The sequence below is a fragment of the Drosophila grimshawi genome, unplaced genomic scaffold (assembly GCF_018153295.1).
Source record: "Drosophila grimshawi isolate 15287-2541.00 unplaced genomic scaffold, ASM1815329v1 contig_1377, whole genome shotgun sequence".
In the NCBI taxonomy this organism is placed as follows: Eukaryota; Metazoa; Arthropoda; class Insecta; order Diptera; family Drosophilidae; genus Drosophila; species Drosophila grimshawi.
Window position 1 is genome coordinate 16,388,345 of NW_025062900.1, and position 25,289 is coordinate 16,413,633.

The 25,289-nt window shown below is 36.8% G+C and overlaps 1 protein-coding gene across 2 annotated transcripts in view; it reads right to left on the minus strand.

The window, feature by feature from the left end:
* Window positions 1–344: 344 nt before the first annotated feature.
* LOC6562208 (anoctamin-8) overlaps window positions 345–25,289 on the minus strand; it is a 34,274-nt gene continuing 9,329 nt past the window's right edge. Inside the window, exons 3-18 of one of the 2 annotated variants that reach the window (XM_032736556.2) lie at window positions 13,914–14,166; window positions 13,456–13,826; window positions 12,726–13,018; window positions 12,496–12,651; window positions 6,860–6,995; window positions 6,667–6,797; window positions 6,288–6,605; window positions 5,553–5,882; window positions 5,100–5,450; window positions 4,940–5,028; window positions 4,458–4,592; window positions 3,464–3,794; window positions 2,705–2,803; window positions 1,820–2,270; window positions 1,608–1,753; window positions 345–1,544 (exon numbers count right to left, since the gene is read on the minus strand). In XM_032736556.2, the coding sequence (XP_032592447.2) occupies window positions 1,311–1,544; window positions 1,608–1,753; window positions 1,820–2,270; window positions 2,705–2,803; window positions 3,464–3,794; window positions 4,458–4,592; window positions 4,940–5,028; window positions 5,100–5,450; window positions 5,553–5,882; window positions 6,288–6,605; window positions 6,667–6,797; window positions 6,860–6,995; window positions 12,496–12,651; window positions 12,726–13,018; window positions 13,456–13,826; window positions 13,914–14,166 (3,824 nt within the window). In that variant the 3' untranslated portion in view covers window positions 345–1,310. The remainder of the gene's footprint in view (window positions 1,545–1,607; window positions 1,754–1,819; window positions 2,271–2,704; window positions 2,804–3,463; window positions 3,795–4,457; window positions 4,593–4,939; window positions 5,029–5,099; window positions 5,451–5,552; window positions 5,883–6,287; window positions 6,606–6,666; window positions 6,798–6,859; window positions 6,996–12,495; window positions 12,652–12,725; window positions 13,019–13,455; window positions 13,827–13,913; window positions 14,167–25,289) is intronic. The other variant, XM_032736555.2, reaches the window with a different exon arrangement.

Genomic DNA, 25,289 nt, shown 5'->3' on the forward strand with positions numbered 1-25,289 from the left:
CCTGAGTTGATTAGCTGTTCTGTAAGATAAATACCCAGCCGAAAAGAAGACCACATAAAAAAGTTGTTTCAAGTATTTTGTCAAATATATTACTTAATTATTTTTTTTTTCGTTTCCAACACAAAGTCATATATAATTTTAATTATTTTGTATTTTTTGTAAATTTCTCGTTGACACTTAAATGCTAAATATTATGTACAAATATCCATCGGTAGAGTTTTGTGTGTGTTTGTGTGTGTGTGTGGTTGTCCTTTTGTATGTGTACAGCCTAAATATTATAAATACTCGTGATTTGCTCAAGCAGTAAACAAATTAAAAATAGTTATACAAAGCAAATATGCAACATTTTTTACTGTATTCGAATTCTTGTAAATATAGTTTTATTTCCATTTTGAAGCGAGTGCGTCGATTTATCCTTGTAACATTTCGGACTAATTCTCTCCTCTCACTTTGTCTGTCTTTTGTAAATATTTATATAGATGGAAGGAACAATGGACGACATATGCGAACACAGTTTGTCGTTGTATAAGTGAGTGTGTGTGTGTGTGTGTGTGTGTGTGTGTGTGTGTGTGTCTGTCTCTGAATTTCTTAAAATACGAAAGACTACTGCAATGGGTGCCGAAACTGAATTGTGAAAAGCGTGCTTTTAATAATGATTAGCATTAGGAATCATATTAAACTAAGAAAATACTCATTGCAGCTTACTGTTAAGTACGTATGTCATTATTTTAAATATCAGTAATACGTAATCACTTACTGGCAACATAAATGCAAAACGTAACATCAACTTTTAACAAATTGCTTTTTTTCTTTTGATTTTGTTGATAATTTTTTAGCTCTACGCTAATAACATTAACTACTCAAAAAACATTTAACGACTAAAACGCTAAACAAAATTCGTTTTATATTTCATTTGACTAACATTTATGCGATTTGCGAGTTTGATGAAGACAACATTTGAAGCGACTCAAGTCACTTGCCGATTTGTGATTGGGATTGTGATTTTAGCCATTTAATGAAGTATTTTTGTTTTTGGTTTTTTTCATTTTCGGTAATTAGTTGTTATTGTGAGTGAGTATTACTAAATATGTATAGGTTATTTAGTTGCTTCCAACTCTGGACAAGACACACATTCAGCAAATTGCTCATATCATCAATTAAGGTTATGGTTCTGTTTAGTTTTCTTTATATAAAGATCATTTAAAACTGGACCAGATGAGGTTGTGCATAGAAAAAACTATTTACAATGTGCGCTGGGGTTAGATACGTTTATGTTTTAGTTTTTTTTTTTTTGTTGCTTTGAGTTAAGTTTAGTTATCCGTGTGATAATGCTGCTGTTGCTGTTGTTGTTGCTGTTGCTGCTGCTGTTGCTGCTGTTGATGATGATACAGAGAAGAAGTAGCTTGTGCCGATGAGGTCGATGTTGTTGCTGTTGTTGCAGCCTTGATCGCTGGCATTATATCCTCAATTTGAATTAGGTGTTCGATGGGTATTAAGGATAATTCACCGCCCACGGGCTGGGGCATGGGCAGCTTAGCCAGAGCCTGAATAATGCAAAGAAATTAAGTATAGGGTATATTGAAGTCGTGTCAAATCATCTCGTCTACCTTGGCGTGCTCGACGGCAATTGTCGCCGCCTTTTCAGCCTCGCGCTGTCTTCGCTCCTTCAGCTTGAGTGAGAATATGGCCACAGAGCGTGCACTTTTGACCAGCTTCTGTTTAAGCCGCGATTTCTTGGCCGCCAATTCAGCAGCTGTAAGGCAAATATTTGTCAAATTAATTAAAAGTTTTTTCTGTTTGCCCAATTTGTTGGACTCACCCTTTGTCTCGTCGTCTGCACTGCCGGATGCAGCCGAAGTGGATGCAGTGACTGCAGCAGCAGCTGCTTGTGCCTGTTCCTGCTCTCGTTCCCGTTCCCGTTCTCGTTCCCGTTCTCGTTCCTCCTTCGCCAGCTTCTGCTGCTGCTTGTGTGATGAGCCTGATGAGGAATTCGATAGAGCGCCCACGCTGGGTCGAGACTGTGAATTGCTGATGCCGCTGCCGCTGGCTGTGGGGCCGGCGCCGCTAGGACTAAAAACGCTGCCCCCGCCGCCCGATGAGGATGATGATGAGGCAACAATATGATGTTGTTGTTGTTGCTGCTGCTGCTGGGAGGCTGGCGGTGTCGCCAACATCAAGCTGCTTGTTGCGCCCGTCTTAAGCGCCACATTGCTCCACGAGGGCGCTGGCTTTAAAATATCGGTGTTATCTGCTGCACTGCTGCCGAGTTCCTTGTGATTGGATATTGGGAGGATGTACAGAATTAAGTTAATCGACCTGCTTATTATCTGTATGCAAACTACGCACAAACACACACTTAAAGCTTGTTACATGCACATGTTAATAATGAGTTTGTGGGTGTGTTTGAAGCCAGCGTGAAATTGGTTATACATATGTGTGAGATCAAGCAATTGCCATGCCAAGAAGTTTGAGCCTTTAAGATGATTGTTATTAAGTACATTTCAGTTGCCTCAAAAGATCTTAACTACGTACAGAACGCAGCCTCAATTGCAACGCAAACATTTTAATTGAATACATTGAGAATATTATAGATCAATATATGTATATGTATATCTATATATGGTGGGTATATCAAAACCCCCATCGAGCACACATCGATTAACACATATTTAATAGGGGTTTATGTCAGTTATCTCTCGACTACCTTGGCAATACAATCTATGCTTCTATGCAGGCTCGTATTATCGTTGACCTTTAAGCGGGACATCCATTCAGGTCCGTGGAGTTTAATCTGTAGTTTATCCTTTAAACAGGAGAATGATGTTAGAGTAGCTTCTGGATTGTTTTGATTAAGTGTATGCACTGTTTAATGTATTATCTATATAGCCTATACAATGAATATAGTTCAAACGTTTTTAAGTTTTATTTTTCATTTTTTGTGTAAATTTTTCCATCCAGTTGAAAATCGAAGTTAAATTAAATTATGCAAAATTTTGAAAAATTATTTAAATTATTAATATTTCATAACCTGTACCCATTGCAAATATTCAATAAGAGTCAAGGTTGGAAGGAAACATTTTCGCCGTTCATTTTTGTATTTTTTAAATGTTTTTCCGGTTTTTTATTTATATGTTTTGTGCATTTACCATTCATTCTAAGATCGACAAAAATAGAATAGGTGATCTTTTAGCGGAATAGCTCAGTTTTAATGTAGAGGTGTGACGTAAATTTGGCAAAATTTTAAAAATTAAAAGTCTACGAAACTACTCACAGAGGATGCCACAAATGTTGTACTTGGTATTTTGTGGTAAACGTGTCATAGTAGTACCTACTAGCTAGGTTTGTATTTAAGCACCAAGGGTTTCAACTACACAGTAATGTTCAATCAGTATGTCGACTTTTTTATGTTTGTGTTTATATATCTAGAGAAATTATGAAATACAAATGTTGATCTATGTCTTACGCTCATCTGCAATTGTGTTGCACTCTCCGCGGATATTTTACGCGTCTTGTTGTACGGCGGAATCTCAGGGATTTTAGATGTTTGTTGGTGCTGTTGTTGTTGCTGCTGCTGCTGCTGTTGCTGGTGGGCTGACTGTTGTTGTAGTTGTTGAAGTTGCAACTGACGCATCGAGGCACGCTGTGGACTGCTGCCTGTGCTGCTGCCAGTGTGATCGGCCGAATCACTAGATTTCTTACGGAACGGCGGTATATCTTGTATAAGCATCGATTGCATTCGCATCTGAGCGTAGCTGGCAGCGGCAGAGTTTAGAGCTAGTGTGCTAGCTGAAGCGCTGTAAAGTGCCATATGAGCAAGCGAGACATAAAATAGATCAAAATAGAGTGTGAATTTGTTTAAAATGTTGGAGAAAAGTAGCGGGTATTCCAGTGATCGAATTAACTCTTTCATTCGATTTCTTAAGCTCCGGCATATTTTTGAAAGTTTTTAATTGTGAAAGTCATTAAAAATATTTAGCGAGCTTTTGTTACAATATTTTACAATTCAAAAATGAACAAAACTTTAGTTATTCGATTTGCTGGAAAACCGCTACTTGTCATAATATTTACATTATATTAAGAAAAAAAAGATATATATAGATAGAAGCGACTTGTAAAGTTAGCGAGCTGTGCCAATCGGAGAAAAGTTTTACATCACAAATTTTGAATTTCGGAAAGCGAAAAGAACAACAACACACAGCAAAAACGAGAACAAATATCGGTTTTATATTCAGATACATGTGTACATATGCCCAAATGTGTACAATATATACAAATGTCTGTATATACAGTGTTTGAATTTACTACCACCATAGCAGAAAGAGCAATCACGTCAGCTCTCTACTATTGCTCCATTCAGTAAAAGTAAAGCGCAAAAATTAAAAAATGGAGAGTAGCATTTTCAAAAACACTGTGTTTTCTAAGTACTGCAACTATAGATTGGTATAGACTAGATTTACCCGCTTAGCAGCTGTTGTTGTTGCATTCTTTGGCTGTGAGATGACAGAGCGCTCAAATTGCGCACCGAACATCCAAGAAATGGCGGTATTTCCGGTATGAAGAATAGCGATTTTTGTCTACAACTTTTACAAGCACTGCACAAGATTTTTTATTGGGAAAAATATAAATGCAATTTGTGTGGGCAAAGTAAATATACATATAAGTAATAAAAAACAGTGCCCATTATTAAATAAATTAAATAAGAATGAGAATATTTACATAAACAAGACTTGTTGGAAATTATTACGAGAACTTTGAACGTGCCTCCGAGGTGCACATATGTGAGTATGATTGTGTGAGTGTGGCATGTGTGTGTGCTTATGTATTTAGTGTGTGTGTGTGTGTGTGTGTGTGTGTGTGTTGTTACTTAATTGAGTTGGCGTGTGCAAAATAACTTAGGCTGTCCTATATTAATATTTTATATAGTAATTTGCTGCCTCACCCATTCCCATCCAGATGCAAGCTGGTCAGCGAGGCGCCACCGTGCGGCGGCGTCGATTCATGCAGCGGACGTATGAGTATTGTGCTCGTCTGCAATATTTAAATAAAATGTGTAAATTAATCACTTTCATTTTAAATTGATGCATACGCTTAACACGCACCTGCGATGGTGGCGAATCCGGCGAGGAGTCGCGACTCTCATAAATATTAACATCCGCCTCGATGCTACTCCGCCCATAGCTGGCAGCCAACTCGTGGCCATAAAGCAGCATATTCTCGGCCAGCTGACTCTCCATGGACTGATCGTGTGTGGTGTTCGAGCCCCCCGTGCCCTCTTGCTCCGGCTGAGTGGATGTGGTTGATGGCGGTGTCGGCGGGGTAGGACGTGGCGAGGTGCCCTTGCATTGCATCTCACGACGACAGTGCTCGGCCCGAGCTATCTCCGCTGCCAGCCAGGAGGGCAGCTCCGGCAGCAGCCATGTCAACGCCTGCCGCAGTCCCAGCATGATGTGCTGTGAACAAAAAAGAAAAACAGGAAACAATGGCTATTTTAGGCAATCCAAACACTTATAATATCCTCTGGCTAATGCGTAGATTCCAGAGATCACACTTACCTCCAGTGTAACTATCAATATAATAGTCTGTGCAGTTGACAGACCGGGCCACAGGCGAGACACCTGACCGGACAAACCAATCAGCGCACAGTTCACAATTACCGCGGCCAGCGACAGGATACTCAACGCATTCTGCCAGGTGCCAATGTTGGCCACACGCTGCCCAAATGGACGCTGGTGCACATGGGCCAGCTTGAATGCGTCCGACCGTATCTCCATTAGGTTGTTTATGAGCGCACAAATGCCAGCCAGGGGAAATGCAGCCGAGAAGAGGACCACGTAACCCATCTGCACCAGCATCTCTAAATGATCCGAGAAGGTGCCATCGTACTGCAAAACACAAAACATCACTTTCAATATACACGTAGTTTCCAATAGAATAAATTATAAGAATCTAAGAATCTAACTTATGCTAAAATGGTATGCTTTTTATTGTATACGTAAAATAGACAATTAGCTATTTAGATTGACTCAAAACTACGTCTATTTTCATACATATGCAACGTTTTTAACTCAAATTACATTTATTTGGCACGTGTTAAAGAAACCATTTCGAATATTATATTTTATCACAATTTATTTATTTGATTCTCAGCCAACTTCCATTTGAACTAAAAATTTGCTTTTTATCTAAAGTGTTTTTGGCATTGTTGAAGAAACCATTTTGAATTTTTTATTTTCGTTAATGTTTTTAACAGATTTACTGATTTGTTAATATTTTTCTATAGCACTAACCTTATAAAATGAGCTCTCAATCTCAGCCTGGCCAATGTTGCGTTTGCTTGTCGCATGCTGCTGCTGCTGATGCTGCTGCTGTTGCTCCTCCTGTTGGCCCTGCGTTGTGGACGTGGCAGCAGCTGCATCATCCTTAAGTTTCTGCTCGGCGGTGGCCAGTTCATCTGCCAGACTGCGGTTCACAGTCTGTGTGGGACTGAGGGCGCCCCACATATTGAAGCTCAGTTTGGCCAGCTTCCATTGCTCCAAGAAATAGGGAATGGCCGATTCGCGTAAGTTGCCAATGATTTGGCGAGAGATTAGCAGGCCAGCAAGTTGCTGAAAAAGTGCAGAGAGTTTAAATAATGGTAATCAAATGCATAAAATATGTTGGGCAAACCTCTTTAAGCTTATCCTCATCGCGCAAATAAAAGGCAATGTAGAAGAGCGATAGAAACGAGTTGACAAATTGAAAGAGGGCCACTTTAGCAATCAAATGGTTCTCATACTTCGATTGCAGTCGATAATTTTCTGTGGAGCATATAAATGTTTATAGATTAATTATCCAAAGCTGTTGTTCGATTATGTCTCACCTCGATCGTTAAGCCAAACTGCCAATTTGAAATATGCCTCATCCATCAAGGTAATAGCACCAGCCAAAAGCACTTTGGGTATCACACTCAGACAGCACAGAACACTCTCCTCCGGCAACTTGGAGTCCCACCAATCCTAGAACGCACAAAAACAAAAACAAATAAAATTAATGAGTGCATATTTACACAAATTAACTGATATAATATACAGAAATTAGAGAAAGAGAGTGGTAATAAAGAAGTGGCAACTTGTCAATCGAGCACATTAACCAAACATAGTTTTTCTGGCTGCCCCCAACACTAGCTATTTAATAGCATTTGATTTTGCCAGCAAGTCAATTACTATACACGCACTTCATTTACTACATTGCAGCTCTGATTACATTAAGATATTTCCGGTGTGAAGTGGTTGAATAAAAGCCCACAGTGATGGGGGAGTTGAATGGTTATTAAACGTTTTGTGTACAATGGCTGAGAACTCAAACTGGCATATGCAGTCTCTGGAGTAAACTCGAAGCATTTAAGGGATATTTTAATTTCAAACCAAAATCAAACAATTACCAGACTATGAAATACCTCCTAACTCGCAAACAGCAGCCTTCTGAATTGATCTAATTACCAATTTTTTTGACTTATCCCTAATCCTTACTAGAAATATTTTACTTTTGTATTAATTTCATTGTATATAATTTGTTTATTGTAACTTCCATTTTAATTTTTTTAATACCTTTATTAAAAATTGTGGAGTTTTAATAAAAAGTCATATTTATTTCTGAATAGCAGAGACTAAAATACCATAATTTGGTATGGACACCATACTTTATCAAATATTCCATAATTTTTTTTCCATAATTAATTTTAGGTGATAAAAGATTACTTTCATGCATTTCATTGAATAGCATAGCACAATTTTAAGTTTTTTTTTATTCTCTCAGCATGCCAAAAATATTCCTTTGTTTAAAATGTATTCATGCCATAGGAATATGCCGCGCAGCCTGCCACTTTTGCTGGGTATTGTAACAACAATAAACTCATTGCCTACCAGCAGGCGCCCATTTTGTGGCACACAATAACAAAAGCAGTTTGCGCTTTTTAATCTGCCACTGCTGCAGCGAGAGTCTGTGTGTTTGTATATATATATACGTGTGTGTGGGTCCCTTTTGTGTTATTGCATCATTTTCAACTTAATTAGCAGCTTGTGTTGGGCTAAGGTAGTCGGCTCAACTGCAAGCTGAATTTCATCATTTCCGCAACTCGTTGGCATAAGCAGCACAGCGTTAAGAACAGGATATTATGAATGATTATGATTGCATAGTGTTTGCAGCATTATAATTATGGGGCATATGGGATTAACTAACATTGTACGCGAAAACAGCTATTGTTTAGCCAAATATTACTGTGTTCAATCAGAATATATATATTTTTTTCTGTATCTATATCTGTAAGATTTTGAATAAAGAAATAAACATATACAATGTATAAATTTGTATTTTTTGAAGAACATATAATAATCAAATAATTAACTATGGCTTAAAACCCCTTTTAATTTGATTTGATGAATTTGTATTTTTCAATTTGTTTTAGTTTAATTTAAAATATACTGTGTAAAACATTTAAAATTAAGGTAAAGTTTCATATTTCTTAAATTTAAAAATCTTTATGATGCCTTAAAAATGTTTATCCTTGCAAATAAAGTAAAATGCTTAGTCATTTTTATTGTAATAATTTTTTTATAGGTGCTTTTGATGTGCTACTATATATATATATATATATATATATTATATATTATATTTTAAGCTCTTGCCATTAGAAGCTCAAGAGCGGCGCACTAAAACTAGAAGCACAATTTAGTTAGCTTGACTTGACACGAGTACTTAACTCTTTTACTACACTGAGCAATTGACTGACTTGCTGAACGTGACACATAAACACCGACACACACATACACAAACACAAACACATACACAAGCACACACACATACACAAACACACACACACACATACACAAACACACACGAGCGCAGCAGTCTGCTCTGTCACATGTAAGCGCTTTTAAACCAAAATGCATTGTTTGTGTTCCAGTTTTTAGGTTCTCTTTTAATACCCTGAACTCCTTAAAAATGAGTAAAACGGGTATAATGGTTTTGTGCATGAGTACGTAAAAGGCAGAAGGAAACATCTGCCACATCATATATATTCTTGATCAATATCAGCAGCCGAATACAAATGGCAATTTCCGCCTGTCCGTCTGCATCAACATGCCAATCTCGCAGACTTCAACTGTGGAATATGCTATATATATATTATATCTTATACCCACTGCAGACAAAGCTTATTTAATTCTTATCGATAATTGCCCTCGTTTCGCGAATACTACATGAAATGTTATTCATCAGGCGAAAGCATTTCTTGTCAGTTAGTTTTACTTTTGTAGTCTCCAGTAACTGTGCCGGGGAAAAATAGTTAATTTGACAATAAAACCGCATTAAAAAACAATTATATTCAGGGTATATATTAGTCGAGCTCACTCGAAAACAGCATTCTTATTTAGTTCTATTAAGACGGGGTATACGCAGTGCATAAAAGAATGCATGAGACAAGACAGCAGCATAATAATGTCATTGTCAGATTATGGATAGTCCGAGTTGGTCGGATTTAGTACTTGAACTAACGGGAAATGAAATGCATCCACAAAGTGATAGCTCCATTACACAATTCAGTAATTGTTAATAACGCAATTTCTATTCAGTCTGCTCTACAGACAGAAGCGAACTTATGTAAGACCAACGAGATTTAAATCAGAAGAGGATAAGTTGAAGCACTAATTGTGATAAAACAATTTGAGCACAACCTTGTCTGTTTCATTGTTATTAAGCAGCTTAAACAATTTGTGATACAGTCTCGGTTACCCAAGGATTTTCAACAATGATAGTAAAACTATACATAAGCCGGCCAAAATATTGATATAAAACAATGTGTTACATTGAAAATGTTGCTTGGTTTCTACTAAAGAGATTTGTTCTTTTGAGTGTCTTTAATTGTTTCATTGTTAGAAATTGCTCCTAAATTAGGAGGTGGAAATGGGGGGATGCCTAAATAATTGCTATACCACTTTGTTGGCATTACCTTTTGTTGTAGCTGTGCCTATTGTTGATTCTTGTTGTCGGTTGTTTCTATTCTTAGTATTCAATCATGCGTAAAATATGGCGAGTGTCAAGCAAGGCGTTGCCCATTTTATCAATGTACGCTTTTGGTTTCTATTTCGCTTTTCTTTCGGCCTCCTTAACTTTGGGACTCCCACTGAAAACTGTAACAATGCCAACGCCGCTGGCCACTTTCGGAGCATTTTAATCAACGCCAGTTAAGAATTCTCTTTCGACATTTTGGTTGTGTGTATGTGTATTTGCCTTAAAAAGTTCCAATGTAAATTGTTGGCCAAAAGGCATTGCAGAAATGCGCCGCGAGTGCGTATGGATAAAGTTTTAATTAAAACTCGCACAGCCAAGCACAAGTTGAAAGCGACGAAGCTTCTTGTTTTTAACTCACTTGCAGTAAGTTGTTCAGCACTAACGTGTTACGTGAAACTTTCACCTTTTATTATATAACTCAATAGTTTATCGTTCATTTTAAATTATTTTTTTGTACATTCGTTTGATTTAATACTTAATACCTAATCTAAAAAGGCTTTAACTCAGTTCATAGATAATAAATTATTTCAAATACATTAAAAAATAATTGTAAACATCTATTTTAAATCGATTAAATAAAATTAAATAATCTTAACTATTTTAAAAAAAAACTTTAAGCGATTAAGACTTGGTATATTTATTTACGATTCCATTTTTAAATCTACAAAAAATCAGTTCTTTATCTAATAATAACCACAAACATCACAGTGCTTGAAAGACAGACTGACATGAATAAGATGACTTATCAATTGATACCTTATGAAGATGCTAACAAGTCGATTGGTATTATACAGGACGCCCTTCTTATCGTAGCTCAAAAGAGTTTTAGATTCAGATTTAAGAAAAAATTACAATTCGCCCCTCACACCTTTTATGAAAAGCAGGGTATGCCTTTGGTATTGTTGCGAGTGGTGAGTGGTAAGTACGAGACATGGATGATATGATAGCTAGTTTTATAGATCGTCGAAGTGTGAGCATAAAAAATACATTTATATATATATACTAGTACGAGTAATTATAATAATAAAAGTTAAAAATGAATAAAAACCTTGTGCAAATTATACATGCATTGAGCAATTCCTTTATCGGGTATGTTATGATGATCCAGCCAATCCTGCGGAAAAGAAACAACAAACAAACGAAGAAAGAACGGAAAGAAGGAAAATAATTCAATGAGGCGTGATGTATGATAAATAACGTTTTCATTTCATTTGACTTTGTTGTATTTGTATTTGCCTTTGCACTGCAAACGAAACGTAAAATCAACAAAAATAAAAGGAAAAAGAAAACGAGCCAAAAAAGAAAGAAAAACAAAGAGGTGCGCATAAGAAAGCCAAATGCAGCAGAGCAAGCGTCAACCGGAAAATGAGCGTGAATGGTGGGTGTGCGAGTGTGTGTGTGTGTGTGTGTGTGTGTGTGTCTGTGTGTGTGTGTGTGTGGCAGTTAATGTGTCTACGTGCTTGTGGAAGTGTGCGTGTGCTCTAATGAGTGTGAAGCGCAACAACAGCAGCAGCAACGGCAACAACAAGCACGCTAACGAATTGCGAATGGATACCCCTAAGCAAATTGATAAACACACCTCACACACACATTAAAAGGCGTTAAACTTAACACACACACACACACACAGAGACACACACACTCGTTTCTCAAATTATGACAGACATCGTGGGAATTTCGGATGGGTTTGGGTATCATTTGTCATAAAAAACCATATTAATTATACGCACTGTGTGATAATCATGCAATTCCCCAAGGGAATACTAAATTTGTAATACGCTTGCCATTAGATTTAGCATATGGACTGTTACTTGATGATGATGTTACCCGATACTTGAAGTAAGTCTATTGACCTTAATTTGAAGCTAGCTCCAAACTTGAACATTGTTAAGAACATATTTATGAGTACAGGTCGAAAAGTGAATCTCTTTAGTTCCAAAATTGAATAATTCATATATATAATCATGAAGCCTGTACATCAATCATCTAATAGATTTCTCTAAGCAAAAAAATTAAAACAAATAATAACTCAATTATAAGTATGATATTTTGAATTAATTGACTACTGCAGAGCAACGTCATAGGAATTCCATTATATAATGAAGGATTATAATGAAAATGTTCTCCAAAATACATTTATCTAATTTCTGAACATAAACTTAAATATTTAATTTCATTTTTAATATTGTTTCTATATAGATTTTTGTATTTTTCTGTGTTGACTGATAATAATCAACATGAAATTAATAAATTCAGAACTTCAGAGCCATAACATCATCAACAAGTAAATACGTTCGAATTGAGGTCTTAATTTATTTAATCGTTGGCATTAAAAACAAAGTTACCGAAAATGTAAACATGCTAAAAATAAAAGAACAAACTTGTCTCTCTTCTTTGCAGGGACACACAGTAGTCAATAAACCAAAGATGTTGCTAATTTGAACTCACCTGGAATCGCAGCATGAGAAACATCACAGCAAACACCACGCAGAGGCAGAGTCCAATCACTGGAAAACTGACCAAATAACGAAAGGCACGACGCTGCCAGGCGGGTGCCTCTTTGGGCTCTAATCGACCCGTCACATTGTTCTCCTCCAGCGGACCCTGTTCACAATAAACAGCAGATTGAAATGTTAGCCAAGTTAATCAGAATTGAGTGTCGATGGGGGACTACTCACTTTATAGAGCGGCCTGGGCGGTTCGAGTAGCTCTGGGGGCGTGGATAATGTGCCCCAACGAAAGGCCAACTCCACGGAGTACCGCTTCCATGCCTCCAAATACAGCGACGCCCAGGCTACATTAAACAGCGAGAACAGCACATGGCCCATATCCTGAGCGGTTTGGCCCTTGCCCCACAGTATGCAGTAGAGTATGGTGCCAAAGACAGCCGGCACGCCCAGAGCACAAGTGTAGTGGCCCAGCCAGGCAAAGTAGAGCGCGACCTTAACGCCAAAGTATGCGGCAATATCATCTGAAAATCGCACAGAACACATATCTAGTAAAAAAAGATATATCTTACGGGGCTGACATGGAAATCTCGCAAATGTATCTTTGGTTGCCTAAAGCTCTTTAGTATTTCAATAATTAATTATTTAACACCTTCATGTAGCTACAAATTTATTCTTTTTTAGAATTTAGATGAATATTACAGTTCATTATTCATTGCCAGCATGCTCAAGTAGAGTATTTCTAAGAATATTTTGGGGCTCCAATAAAGCTTAACAACTTGCGGAGCAAGAAATGTATAAAGCTTAAACTTTTCTTTTAGGCCTTCAGTCAATCTTATCTCTAATTGGGTAACCTTTGCAGAATAAATGTAAAAAATTCAAAAATCGTCCAAAAGTCTCGAGAGATTTGTATGCCAACCCAAATCAATTTGTGAATTAATGTAGAAGTGCAGACACTCACCGAGCGGCTGTGGGGCAAAGATCCGCTTGACCCAATGCGTTTGCAGCTGTGTCAGTGAGCGTGTCTCGTGCAGCGGAAAAACCTGTGTGATTAGACCCGACTCCTGCCAAGCGGCCACAATGCTCTGACCCTCGGCGACAGCGGCGCGTCCCTGCAGTGCATCAATATCGCTGCAGCCGGCGCGTAGTCCCTGCAACACCTGCAACACCAGCCACTGGCGCTCCTGTGAGGTGAACAATGCCGTGCTGCCCACATCGCCACGCAGCTGCTGGAAGCAGTGGCTCTCACGGGTGGTAAACTCACGCAGTGCCCCGCCCAGATCTGGACGCAAGCGTTTCGGCAGGCGGGCTTCCTCAGCGGCTTTGAAGAGGCTGCAAGAAATTCATTTTCTTGAAATTATATCTATACTATGTGCAACATACAAAGTAAAGTTGACAAAGTAATTTTGCATTACTTACACATTAACTGGCGCACTGACATAGAAGGCATTGCGTCTGGAACTCTCGTGCGCCTTAACTTGAACTAGGAGACCCAGACCGGCTGGTGGCTGACATCGTATGCGGGCCAGAAGCCAGCGAAGCGCCTCATCTGGCGCATCCTCGGGGAACTCAATGACCACATCGCATTGTGTCGGTATTTTGTTGAGCCAAAGGCGACGCGGCGTCATCAAATGACCAGCGTAGGGCACTTTGCGGCGTAGGTGGCGGGAAGCTTCAAATACAAATTCAGAATCAATATTTTTAGACAAAAACCAAAAGCATTTTAAATTTTAGAAGTGGATTAAAGTGTCGATTAAAGTGTTGCATTGATTAATTTACTATAATCTCTCCTAATTAGAATTGTTGAACTAACTTCGATGATTAAATCGGAACAATCAATTTTGACATTTATTAGTTACTCAGAAAAATAAGTAATACTAATTAGTAAGAATAAAGTAAAAATTCCGAAGAGTACTTAGCTGAAATTGTTTTTGTATAGATTCTAATTTATCTTTATGGACCTTGTAATTGGGAACACATATACAATATCTATATTCAAGCATTTTAAAGAGTTTTAGTAAGATATTATCAATTTTTTCAAGCAGAGCTAAATGACAACAAATGCAGAAGAATCTTAAGCTTGGGTTCTAACAGAATCAGCACATTTAAAACGATCAAATGGTTTACCATTAGGAAAATAGTTATTTAAAAAGATTTAAGATATATTTAAGATATAAGATATAATAAATTTAATTGGCAAACTATACATTCGCTTAGCCAATTTCAATGCATATAGAGTCTAACCAATTTCATGCCATGGAAAATTTGAAACCGCATAGAAAATGAAAAAATAAATGCAAATTTACGTATACATATATTTCTTTTTCTATTTTCTGCAGGTTTTTTTCCGTCATTTGCACATAAATTTTGTAGATGTTGTTTTTGGGCCGAATGCATATTTATGGTCTGCTGTCGACGGAGGATAAAAAAGACGGCAAAGCTGACAATGCCATCCGCTGGCGGAGAAGAATTATGGAGTCAGCAAGGAAAATTGGCGCTAACACAAACTGCTCGTAGAGCAAGTATCAAAAATTCCATAAGACCATCAGGTACAGATGCAGATACACAATAAAGCTGCAGATACAGATATATAAATATACGTTGGATATTTAAAATATTTCAACAGTTTAGCTAGTTTATAAAGGTATATAAACTTTTTTTGTGATATCAGGTTAGTTTGAGTGAGACAGAAAGAGAGAGAGAGAAAGAGAGAGAGAGAGAAAGAGAGAGAAAGCGAATAAGGTAGAAGCCAGTTAACACCATCTGTGCATTTGTTCTGATAAATGGCTTGTATGAGAGAAATCTCTTACAAGCAACAAATGCGAAAATCACTTTTAATTATTTATGGCAAAGCTCTCGAGATTATGTGCCAAGCAACGGTTAGCATCCACCTGACGTACTTAGTTCAAATGCAGCACAAAAAGCCGCAAAACCTGCAGCTTTATGTTGCAAAATTGTGTTGCATAACCAACAGTCAGATACATGAAAAGGAATAGCGCGCTGCAAACAAACAAGCAAACACAAGGGTAAATGACAAACCGTAAAAATTTACCACAACTTTTAATTAGAGGTGGTGGCAACCTGCAGCAATGACAAAACGACAACAAAACAAACACAAAAACTGGGCAGGAAACTTGAATACTGCCGCCCACTCAGGAAAATGTGAAAAGCGATGATAAGAACACACACAAAAAGAAAACAGCACAAAAATTGACTAATGACAGGAGCCAAAGTCGCAACACGCAAATGCCAAATACTATAGTGAAGAAAGGTGACTTTAGGCCTCTGATATCTGCACGACCATTTGGCCGATACACGAGGCCGCAATTAATTATGAAGGTAAGTCAAGGACTGCTCTGCTACTGATAGCAAACGGGCAACTTGCAATTCTCCTTCAATTCCCTTATCAGCAGCCATTATTGTACATTAAACTAATGGCTAATGCAAGTTACACGTTCTGATTTCTATGCCGCCACTTTTTATGGTTTATTTTTATATGAGAAACAAGTAAAATACATAATTAATTGGCAATTATTCTTAGATTAGGTTGCCTTTAAAATGGAAAATTCAATTAGAAGAGCTTTCATTTAAAACTTTTACCCCAACGGAAATCTGCACAAAAACGAGCCCAAAATAAGCCCAACATAAAAGATTAAAACCTTATTAAAGGCCGGCGGCAGTCAGTTAATGTAAACTTCCATCTCAATTGCAACATTGCAGATATTTATACAACAAACTGAGAAATAGATTAAAATATTTTACAAAAGGACTTTGCCGCTAATATCTAAATATATTTATAGCTCATTAGGCAAGCCTAGAGAGAGCGTGAGAGAGAACTGGAGAGAGGGAGAGAGAGGGGCGAGAGAGAGTGCTTATTTATGTTCACAAAATCTGTAGCTTGGCAATTAATTCCATAAATAAAATCGGATGCACAGACAGATTAACAGATATACATATATATATATATTTATTTATCTTTTTGTGTATAGAATGTGTAATGCCAGTTGGCAAATAAGTACGAGATGGAAATTGTATAATTTTATTGCTAGCAGCATAACAAATGAGCTGTAAATTTGTGGTGTAAGCCAGTGCGCAAATTGTTGATGCAAATTTTAGCCAATAAATCCCCAAACATACCATTTTAATATGCTGTTCGCATAGGGTCCCGTAACCCATAGGGAGCCACCATTTCATTGGCGACACGAGCCACACGCTTCGCGCATAAAATCCAGACAATGAATAAAGGCATCACACACCACACACACACACACACCACACACACACAAGCACACCTAAGGCCATATCCCTTGGAAAGGAGCATACGCATAGTAAATAGTGAGATACTTTATTGCATATCCTGCGACGGTATAATACAGGGCTTAAAGGGCAAAACGGCTTTAAGCTGCCCAAGCATATGGTAATGGGATTAGGCAATATGCATAAATGTTTCATGGGTTGGCCAATTGAATAGTTTCATAAGATATAATTCCTTACTACTGCTCAGAACGTAGCAGTTAATTAAATACAAACAAAGAAGATTATGCGGTCTTTAAACATTTGCAGTCCGGAGTATAAATTTCACTATAAATATTTATTTATATTTATATTGATATTTATATGCTATATGATTTAGTAATGAGATCCGGCCATATCTGGTATATAAGCTGAAAACATAAATATTTAAAGTTTTCTAAAGAAAGTTTCAGAACTAATGATCTATTGTAGATTGCATAGAAACAGACAGACGGACGGAGGAACATGGGTATTGGTGCTAATCAAGAATATATAATAATAATATATTAATTTATTTATCTACTTTTTTACTTATAAATTTCGTAATTTATTTTATGTAATTAACATTTACTAAAGTGCATTTGTTTTGCTATTAGCAGAATAGCTTGAACCTAATTAAACTATAAATTAATTAAACTTTAATAAAACTATGAATTCAATAAGAAGAATAAAGAAAGAGTAATTTGAAATGGATCAATACTGATTAGGAGACCAATGCATTGTTATATAATTGAATCTAGTAAAACATATCCAATACAAAAACTGCACAATTCATTAAGCTACAGTCATTACCAGGTACAATTGAAATTTCGTGCTGCTGTTAAATCAGCACCAGCTGGATCTGTCCTACATCACAAATAGGAAAAAGTGGGAAAAAATGCGAGCTGAAAGCTGTGTCCTGAATAGTTAATGAAATCATTGAAGCAGAAGCCCTCCCGGCTGGCAATCGGGAGTGAGCATCGTAATTTGTAAGACTTACGTAACCCCGAAAGCCAGCGATTAACCAGGAGCCCAAGCACCACCCAACCCACCCAGAAAGGCCAGCAAATGACTCAAATTTAATCAGTTGCTACAGCAACAATCAACTTCGGTTCCTGTAATTGCGTGAGTCGTGAGCACATTATAGCTACTTGAGACCGTTTATGTTTTAATTAGACTGTGTTGATGACATTGACAAGCAGCCAAAATGGGCAAAAGAAACTCATTAGAAATCGTGCACTTAACGCAATGTGGCCCCAAATGCGTTTAATTGAAATCAAATTATGTTAAGACTGGATTTCGTGTAGTGACACAAGAATTAATAAACGTTTTTCTCCTTTTTCTTTGACATTTATTGATCTTAGATAAGATGACTTGACAACATGAAGTTAAATTCAGTTGCCTATAAAGTGTAGCCATCGGAATAAACTTATTCTACACAACAGCACATTTAGGCCAGTATAGACATATGACATTCACCTCTGGGGCACGTGACAATTATACAAAAATTCCAGAACAATGTCGCCACTAAAGAGGAAATATGTGAAATATATTTACTGCTGACGTTTTATGGGACATGACTGTAACGACGATCAGTAAGCAAATAACAGCTAATCGATAACAATGCGTTTGCAACTCTGACATCACAGCAACCGTGCGTAGCGAATCTGATTAAGGGATAATTCAATTAATTGAAAGAAATAAATACTTCGAACAGTGCAAAGTAGGTTCAGGCCAATTAATTATATATTATAAAATTGCTTTTATAATCTGTGATTTTCGTGTATAGGCGACAGAGTCTTCCCAAAACGTGGCGACTACCAAAACAATTAAATTGTGATTGCCCTCGTTGCTGCACAGATTGCATTCTCTAACAGAAATGAATATTGCAACATACATGTTAAGTACAACCCATAAAATGAATATCATGAAATGATGGAAATACTTCATTCGAGCTCCTCGCTAAGCCTCATTAAGATGGTCACATCAGGTATTCAAATATCAACTGTGTCTGGGCCAAGCCAGATAAATTCAGCTGTCGTCAAAAATTATACAGTGATATTCATATTCATTGGCAACACTCAAGTACACTATTCAGAGCTTAACATTTATGACATTCCATTCTCATATTTATCATTGAAAAGACACTGGATAGTCCGCATATGAGTTTGTAAGCTTCTTATAACAGCCAGTTCTTAATAGAATGTGTAATCTTTAACCAACCAATTATGCATTATATGGCAGTTAAAGAGACTAAACTACATTCCCGACATCCACAAATGTGCCACAAATTCAACGATCCACACACACATTCACGCCCACCGAGACTCTCAGAGTATGATGTTGAATACTCGACATTGTCAGCCTTAACTGTCGCTCTATTCTGTTCCTCTGTACTGTCCCATACACAAATGTAATTAATTTTTGCTGACCAAGCATTAGTCCTTGCTGGTCTTCGTTGTTTACTGTATAGAACTGTGGGTGTATACCCACAAGAGTCGTGAAGTGCAGGTTACTGTCGAAGGTAGCCTAGACACACAATGAGGGAATTACACATTAATCTTTTGTAGAGTTCAGTGCATCAATAAAAATGTGCCATTAAAGGCCAACTATGCTGATGGTGGTAGGTCACAGGCACAGGACTCCGCTTGACTGGACAGTCGACATCAATTTGCCAATCGGCTTTATGAGGCCCCCGTGTAAAGAATGTCGTAAAGGATTGTTTCGGTATTTATTTAATATATATTTAATAGGTTCTTGCTATCATTTAAAGGACTTACGGCAATGGATGAGTACCCACAGAATACATATTTAATGCTCCCAGTTAGTTCCATGGCTCAAGACTACTCAAGAATAACATAATACTAAAAGTTAAATTTTAAGATAATTTCAAAATTTCTTAATAATTTATTCCTTTCCACCAGACGACAACTCTTTGTGCTTTTACCATGCTGCCATTTAAAAACATCAGTCTGGATTTCAGCTAAATCCTTTAAATATTTTATGTCCTCCCCACTGCCAATTTTAACTGTTCGCAATCAGCTCACTTGCCAATAACATTTTCTAGCTTAAAATTCCCCAAGCAGGAGAAAACTTTGCCGCCGTTCACCCGACAATTTTGCATTTTATGCAAAGAATATTCATCCACGTTCAACGCTCTGACAACTAATACCACTCAAAGTGTCAAAGTGCCCAGCAGTTAGACACCAGATACTGAAGAGTGTAGTGGGAGTAAGGGTGGAAGGTCATCATACATTTGAAAGAGATGGTGGCGGCTCTTGAGCAAACGCTGTCTATTTATTGATTGAATCTGAATATATAATTGAAGTGCACAATTGAAAATCAAAGTGAAAGCAACGATGATGTCTAAGTCTCGGAGAAAATAATTCAAAAAGGACATAAATTCAATTTATGATAATGACCCAACTATAAATATATTTAGTGCAAGAGATTTACCAATATTATGATGCTAAGATTTGAGCAACAAATATTTTACTTATTTATTTATCAGAAAGATGTTTAATAAGTAAAGTATATCGTAGCAATAAAAACAAGAACTTTGGACAGCCAGTACTGGATGTTAATTGAAAAAATACTGTGTTAAGATTTTTAAATAATTTAATAAGATTATTATTTGCCATCTAATCTATTAATTAATTTGTATTCATGTACATCTGTATACAAAGTGACTATGTTTCAATTTGAATATTTGAATAGCTAGTTTGGCTTTTTAAGGTTAATTACATTTTTAAAGTAATTCCAAAGGAATAAGAATTCAAATACATAGTAAACCCCAAATACAAACTAAACTTCAGACCTTTTGGTAACGCGGAGTTGAGATATATGTGGCTCGATGTTTTAATTTTGGAATAAACATTTTAAGCAATTAAAAATTAAACAATCCCGTCAGTAAATCTGGCAGAGTATTGAGCCAAGACAGATGGAAAGCGCTCAACAGAAATGTCAAACGATGCTGAACTGAAGTCCACCCCAAGAGCGCTTGAAAAGCTTAATGAGCGTTGACGTCAGCAGATTGCAAAAGTTGTTGCAATAAGCAAGCAGGCACTGCCGCAGGGGCAGGGGGCAGCTAAGTCGGTGCATTTGAGCTATACTAGCTATAGTAAAGCACAAAGGCAGGCTGCTTGCAAAAAACTTAAACGACTTTGGCAGCAGTTCTTTTCATTACGGCTGGCAGAAATATCAAAAGAATGGTTGGGTAAATAAATGAGAAAGATATAAACTCTATAAAAGGACACTTGAGCATTGAACTTGAATTTGAAATAAATTATTAATTCAAATAATCTATATGGAATTGAATTTTGGTGTTTTTCTATTCGATTCTTTGATTTTTAAATAACGAACTCAAACTTTTGCCAAGCAATCTTAAGAATAAAATTATAAAGTTCATTTTCATCATCAAGTCGAATAGAAGCAGCTGTTAGCTTGAAAAATATATTAATAATAAGCAAAAAAAGTCAGTTGTTAATAAAGTTAAACGGTTTATAACAGGGATAAATTTAAACATGCATTTTATTTCCTAGGAATCAAATATTTCATCATATCCCTATCAAATGCAATAATCAATCAAGCCGCATAAATACTGTCAATTGATTGGAATCACAAATTGTGTCATATCTCTATTAAATGCAGTAATCACTAAGCCTCTGGCAGAGATACTGTCAATTGATTCATCTATCGCCACATAATTCGTTGATTTGGTTGCTCGCTAAGCGTGTACAAGTACAGTTATGTTTGTCAACTGTTCACAAAGTTGGCTTTTTGGCTACAGCCTGTCATGAAAGACTAACAGCCACTTAACTGTCAGTTTTCGCCTATGTAAAACAGAACGCAAAGCATTTGAGTGACGCGCCAAGCGTTGCCTACTTTTCACATAGCTGTCACATTAAGTATACGCACAACAAAACGTATACGCCGCAGGGACGCGTGTCTATGCGTGTGCGTGTGTGTGTGTGTGGTCGTTGAACCACAAGTTTGTCGGCTCAGTCGTCAACGCGTCTTGTTCTGCACACCTTAAGGCATAATAACGCCAAATTAAATTGATGTTTATATAATTTGTTTAAGGCAAGTTAAAATATAAGAGACTGAAACTTTTGTTGATTTCATGTTTAATTCGATTAAAATGCCAAAGCTCGCAACTAAATAATCTTCGACACACACACACACACACACACGCACACCTACAAACTCTCTCTTCCTCTCCTGCTGCTTCATGCATGTCCTTGGCTCGTGCGCTGTCTGTTGTTTCCTGTTGGCATCGCCCTTGCACTAAGTGGATTTTCATTATACAGAAAATATAGGGCAAGATTTATTATTTAATTTGCGCGCATAATTTGTAATTATGTCTCAACATTTACTTAACCTGACAGCTCAACCTGCTGCACGGTTCTCCGTCCCAACTCAGCCAACAATGGCATTATGCCCATTAGCACGTCAGCGTGTTTAAACAGCGATAAGATCGGAAATACATGAACGACAAAACAAGATTTTCAGTTGGCCTTAATTGAGATTATAAGTTATATAATATTGAGAGGTTCACGGATTATTAAAATTATGTATATTCGATATTAAGCCAAACTTAAATTGAAAATACTGTCAACATCGAAAACGTATGTGTTTATTAGGCTTTTAATCGAATTTCCCCAATAATATTTATCTTATTTTATATTAATGAATAGCTGTCGCTTACGCAATAAACATAAATCACAGCTGTGACATATTCTTTGGGAGTGTTATTAAATGAAAAACTGGAAATTATGTTGCTTGAATAATGAATAATAACGAATAATGTCAATTTTTTTTTTAAATAGGTAAACAGTGGTGTGTAAAACATAGATAGACAAAGCATTAAGAGCCTACAATGTTGTCTCAAAGTAGAGTAAGAGAAGTACTGGCAGGCTTCTAAGTGAGGTAGACGTAGCAAAATAATACTAAGCAGATATGACATGAAATGTAAAACTGTCTGTCAGAATGTGAGTAAAAACTAGAATAATAACAGACATCCTGACAAGACATTGCATCTACACAAGCTAAAAATGGTGGAGGATGTTGCGTGTAGTCTCTGAAGTTGACGAGACCCCACAACATATTCTAGCAGATTGCCCAGCCAAAAGTAGACTGAGATACGCTTGTACCCTAAATGCCAGTAAAAGGAGGACCAAGTGCAAGCAGTGCAATGATCAATAACTTTAACTCAATTAAAAGGGAGAGACTCAGTACAGTCTTTACTGTAATAACAAGCAAATCGAACCGAGTCTATAAATTACGACAAATATTAAAATATACACATTAACATCAATCTTTCTCTGGGCATCTGCTTTATCTGTATATCCTATCTTCATATCCTACCATCTGAGAACACTAGAGATAGACAACTCTTTTACACTTTGTCTAGCAGCCAGCTCAATTACCAAGCCTCCTTAATTGCTTTTACAAGCCATTCAACACAGCTTCCCCAAAATGGAGCAAATTGTTAGGCTCACAGTTATGAGCTTGTAAGCAGCTCCCACATACAGCAAACGAGACAAAAACAACAACAACAATAACGTGATTGATTGCCACTTTTAATGGCCACTCAGAGTGACAACAGTAACAAAAACAGCAACAACAACAACAATGAAAGGAGCTGAACAGCAGTAAAATTAGTTGACCGGATAGAAAAGTTATGTTGAGGCCCAGCCACAAAACTGCTGTACGCAAATCACATTTAGGCCTCATTAGTGTGCCACACGTACAACATGGCCACTCCAAGACCGCCTCTCCGGAAATGGCACTGCTGGAAGGTTCGACAGTTAAATCTGTGCGGTCAATGCTACAGGCATTTGAATATCTCATAATTTGCGTGGCTTCTCGTCGCAGCAACGATAAAGGATGCTCCAGATTGGATGATTTGTTGGCGGATAACGAGTCTAGCTGGCTGTAGTCAAGCTTAACATGCAATACATACACACACACACACCTCATACAAGGATGTACACAATTGATTTGCTGACACTCGTACATGTGTGAAGGCAGCTAGGCTATGTGCAAACATTAGGAGAAAGCAAAGCAACTGAGTGTAAAGGGATATGTTTTGACTACGGGGAACAAAGTGACTGAAGTACACGCAACAGCAAACAGCACTTAAGGACCAGTCTCCTAAGTATGTACATATGTATATTCGTACACATTGGTGCAATTGTACAGTGGAGACAAATTAAAAAAAATACTTAACATTTTTAATAAAAATGCAGTAGAGTTGCATTACAGCTTGATTCCATCATTAGCATTACTTACATTCGCAGTGCATTTCAGAAATTCTCACTGATTATTTTGTATATTTTGCGATTATTTTTCGAATTTTCAATTAATGTTATGAAAAGCGACAGCAGTTGATTTATCAAGAAAGGCAATCGATTGTTTTTTAATTTTATTTTAATTGATTAAAATTTAATGCTGAAAGCAAAATAGAAAAGAAAACTCTCTTTTTGTGTATTTGTTGAATATTTTTATTTAGTTAGTCCGTTCAACAATTAATAAACCACGCTTCATAATCAGATAAAAAAAAACTATTTTTCTATTTACAGAGTAACCATTTTTATTACAAAAGTAAATTTAGTTATTATTATAAAATTAAATTATAAGCAAAAAAGTTAATAGTGAGATAAAAGAGTTTTTTTACAAATTGTCTTTTTCCTTATTCGTTGAAATTCAAGATTATAAATCATTTCTATCCATTGTATAAAAATCGCATTAAAACTATCCGTCAACGGAGTGTGTAAACATTATGACATGTTCTTGTTTTATGGGTGTCTACTTGAAAATTGATTTCATGCAACACAAATTAATTTAAGAATTTAACGTTCTTTAGTATCGATTCAAAAGTGGGTGACATCAATTGCAATCCGGCTGATGGGAAATGATAAGCTGCATGCGCAAATGTATGGTATGAAATTTGTCAGAAAAAGCGACCAAAATTCAATTGAATTAATGGTATGGACCACAAGGACAATCATGATGATAATAATGATGATGATGATGATGATGGTGACAACGTCAACGCTGTCGCGTGGAGTGTATGATGAATGTCAAAGCATTTTGCAGTGCAAGGAGGCGTATCGAGTGTGCGGTTGTGGCAATGCCATTTTTACGTCTTGCTCAGCGCAAGTAAAATATAACAAAATAAATTAAATTGATAGCCTGCTATTAGGAGCAAAGTGCACAGCTTGTAATCAATTTTAATTTTTAACATAAACATTTAGACGACTGACATCACTCCATTTCTCAAACTTAATTAAATACCCAGAAAGTGCCATCTTAATTTGAAGACTATGAAAGCAAAAAATATTAGACTTAATGATTAAATATAACTGTACGTGCTTTAATAAAGAACATTTGGGCAGGCAAAAATACTTGATGCTAATATCTATACAATTAATCAGACTTGAACAACAAAATCAAAATATGTGAATAGAAATTAAAGCCAGAATTCGAAAGCTCTCTAGCTCCTATAGTCTTCGATTTTGA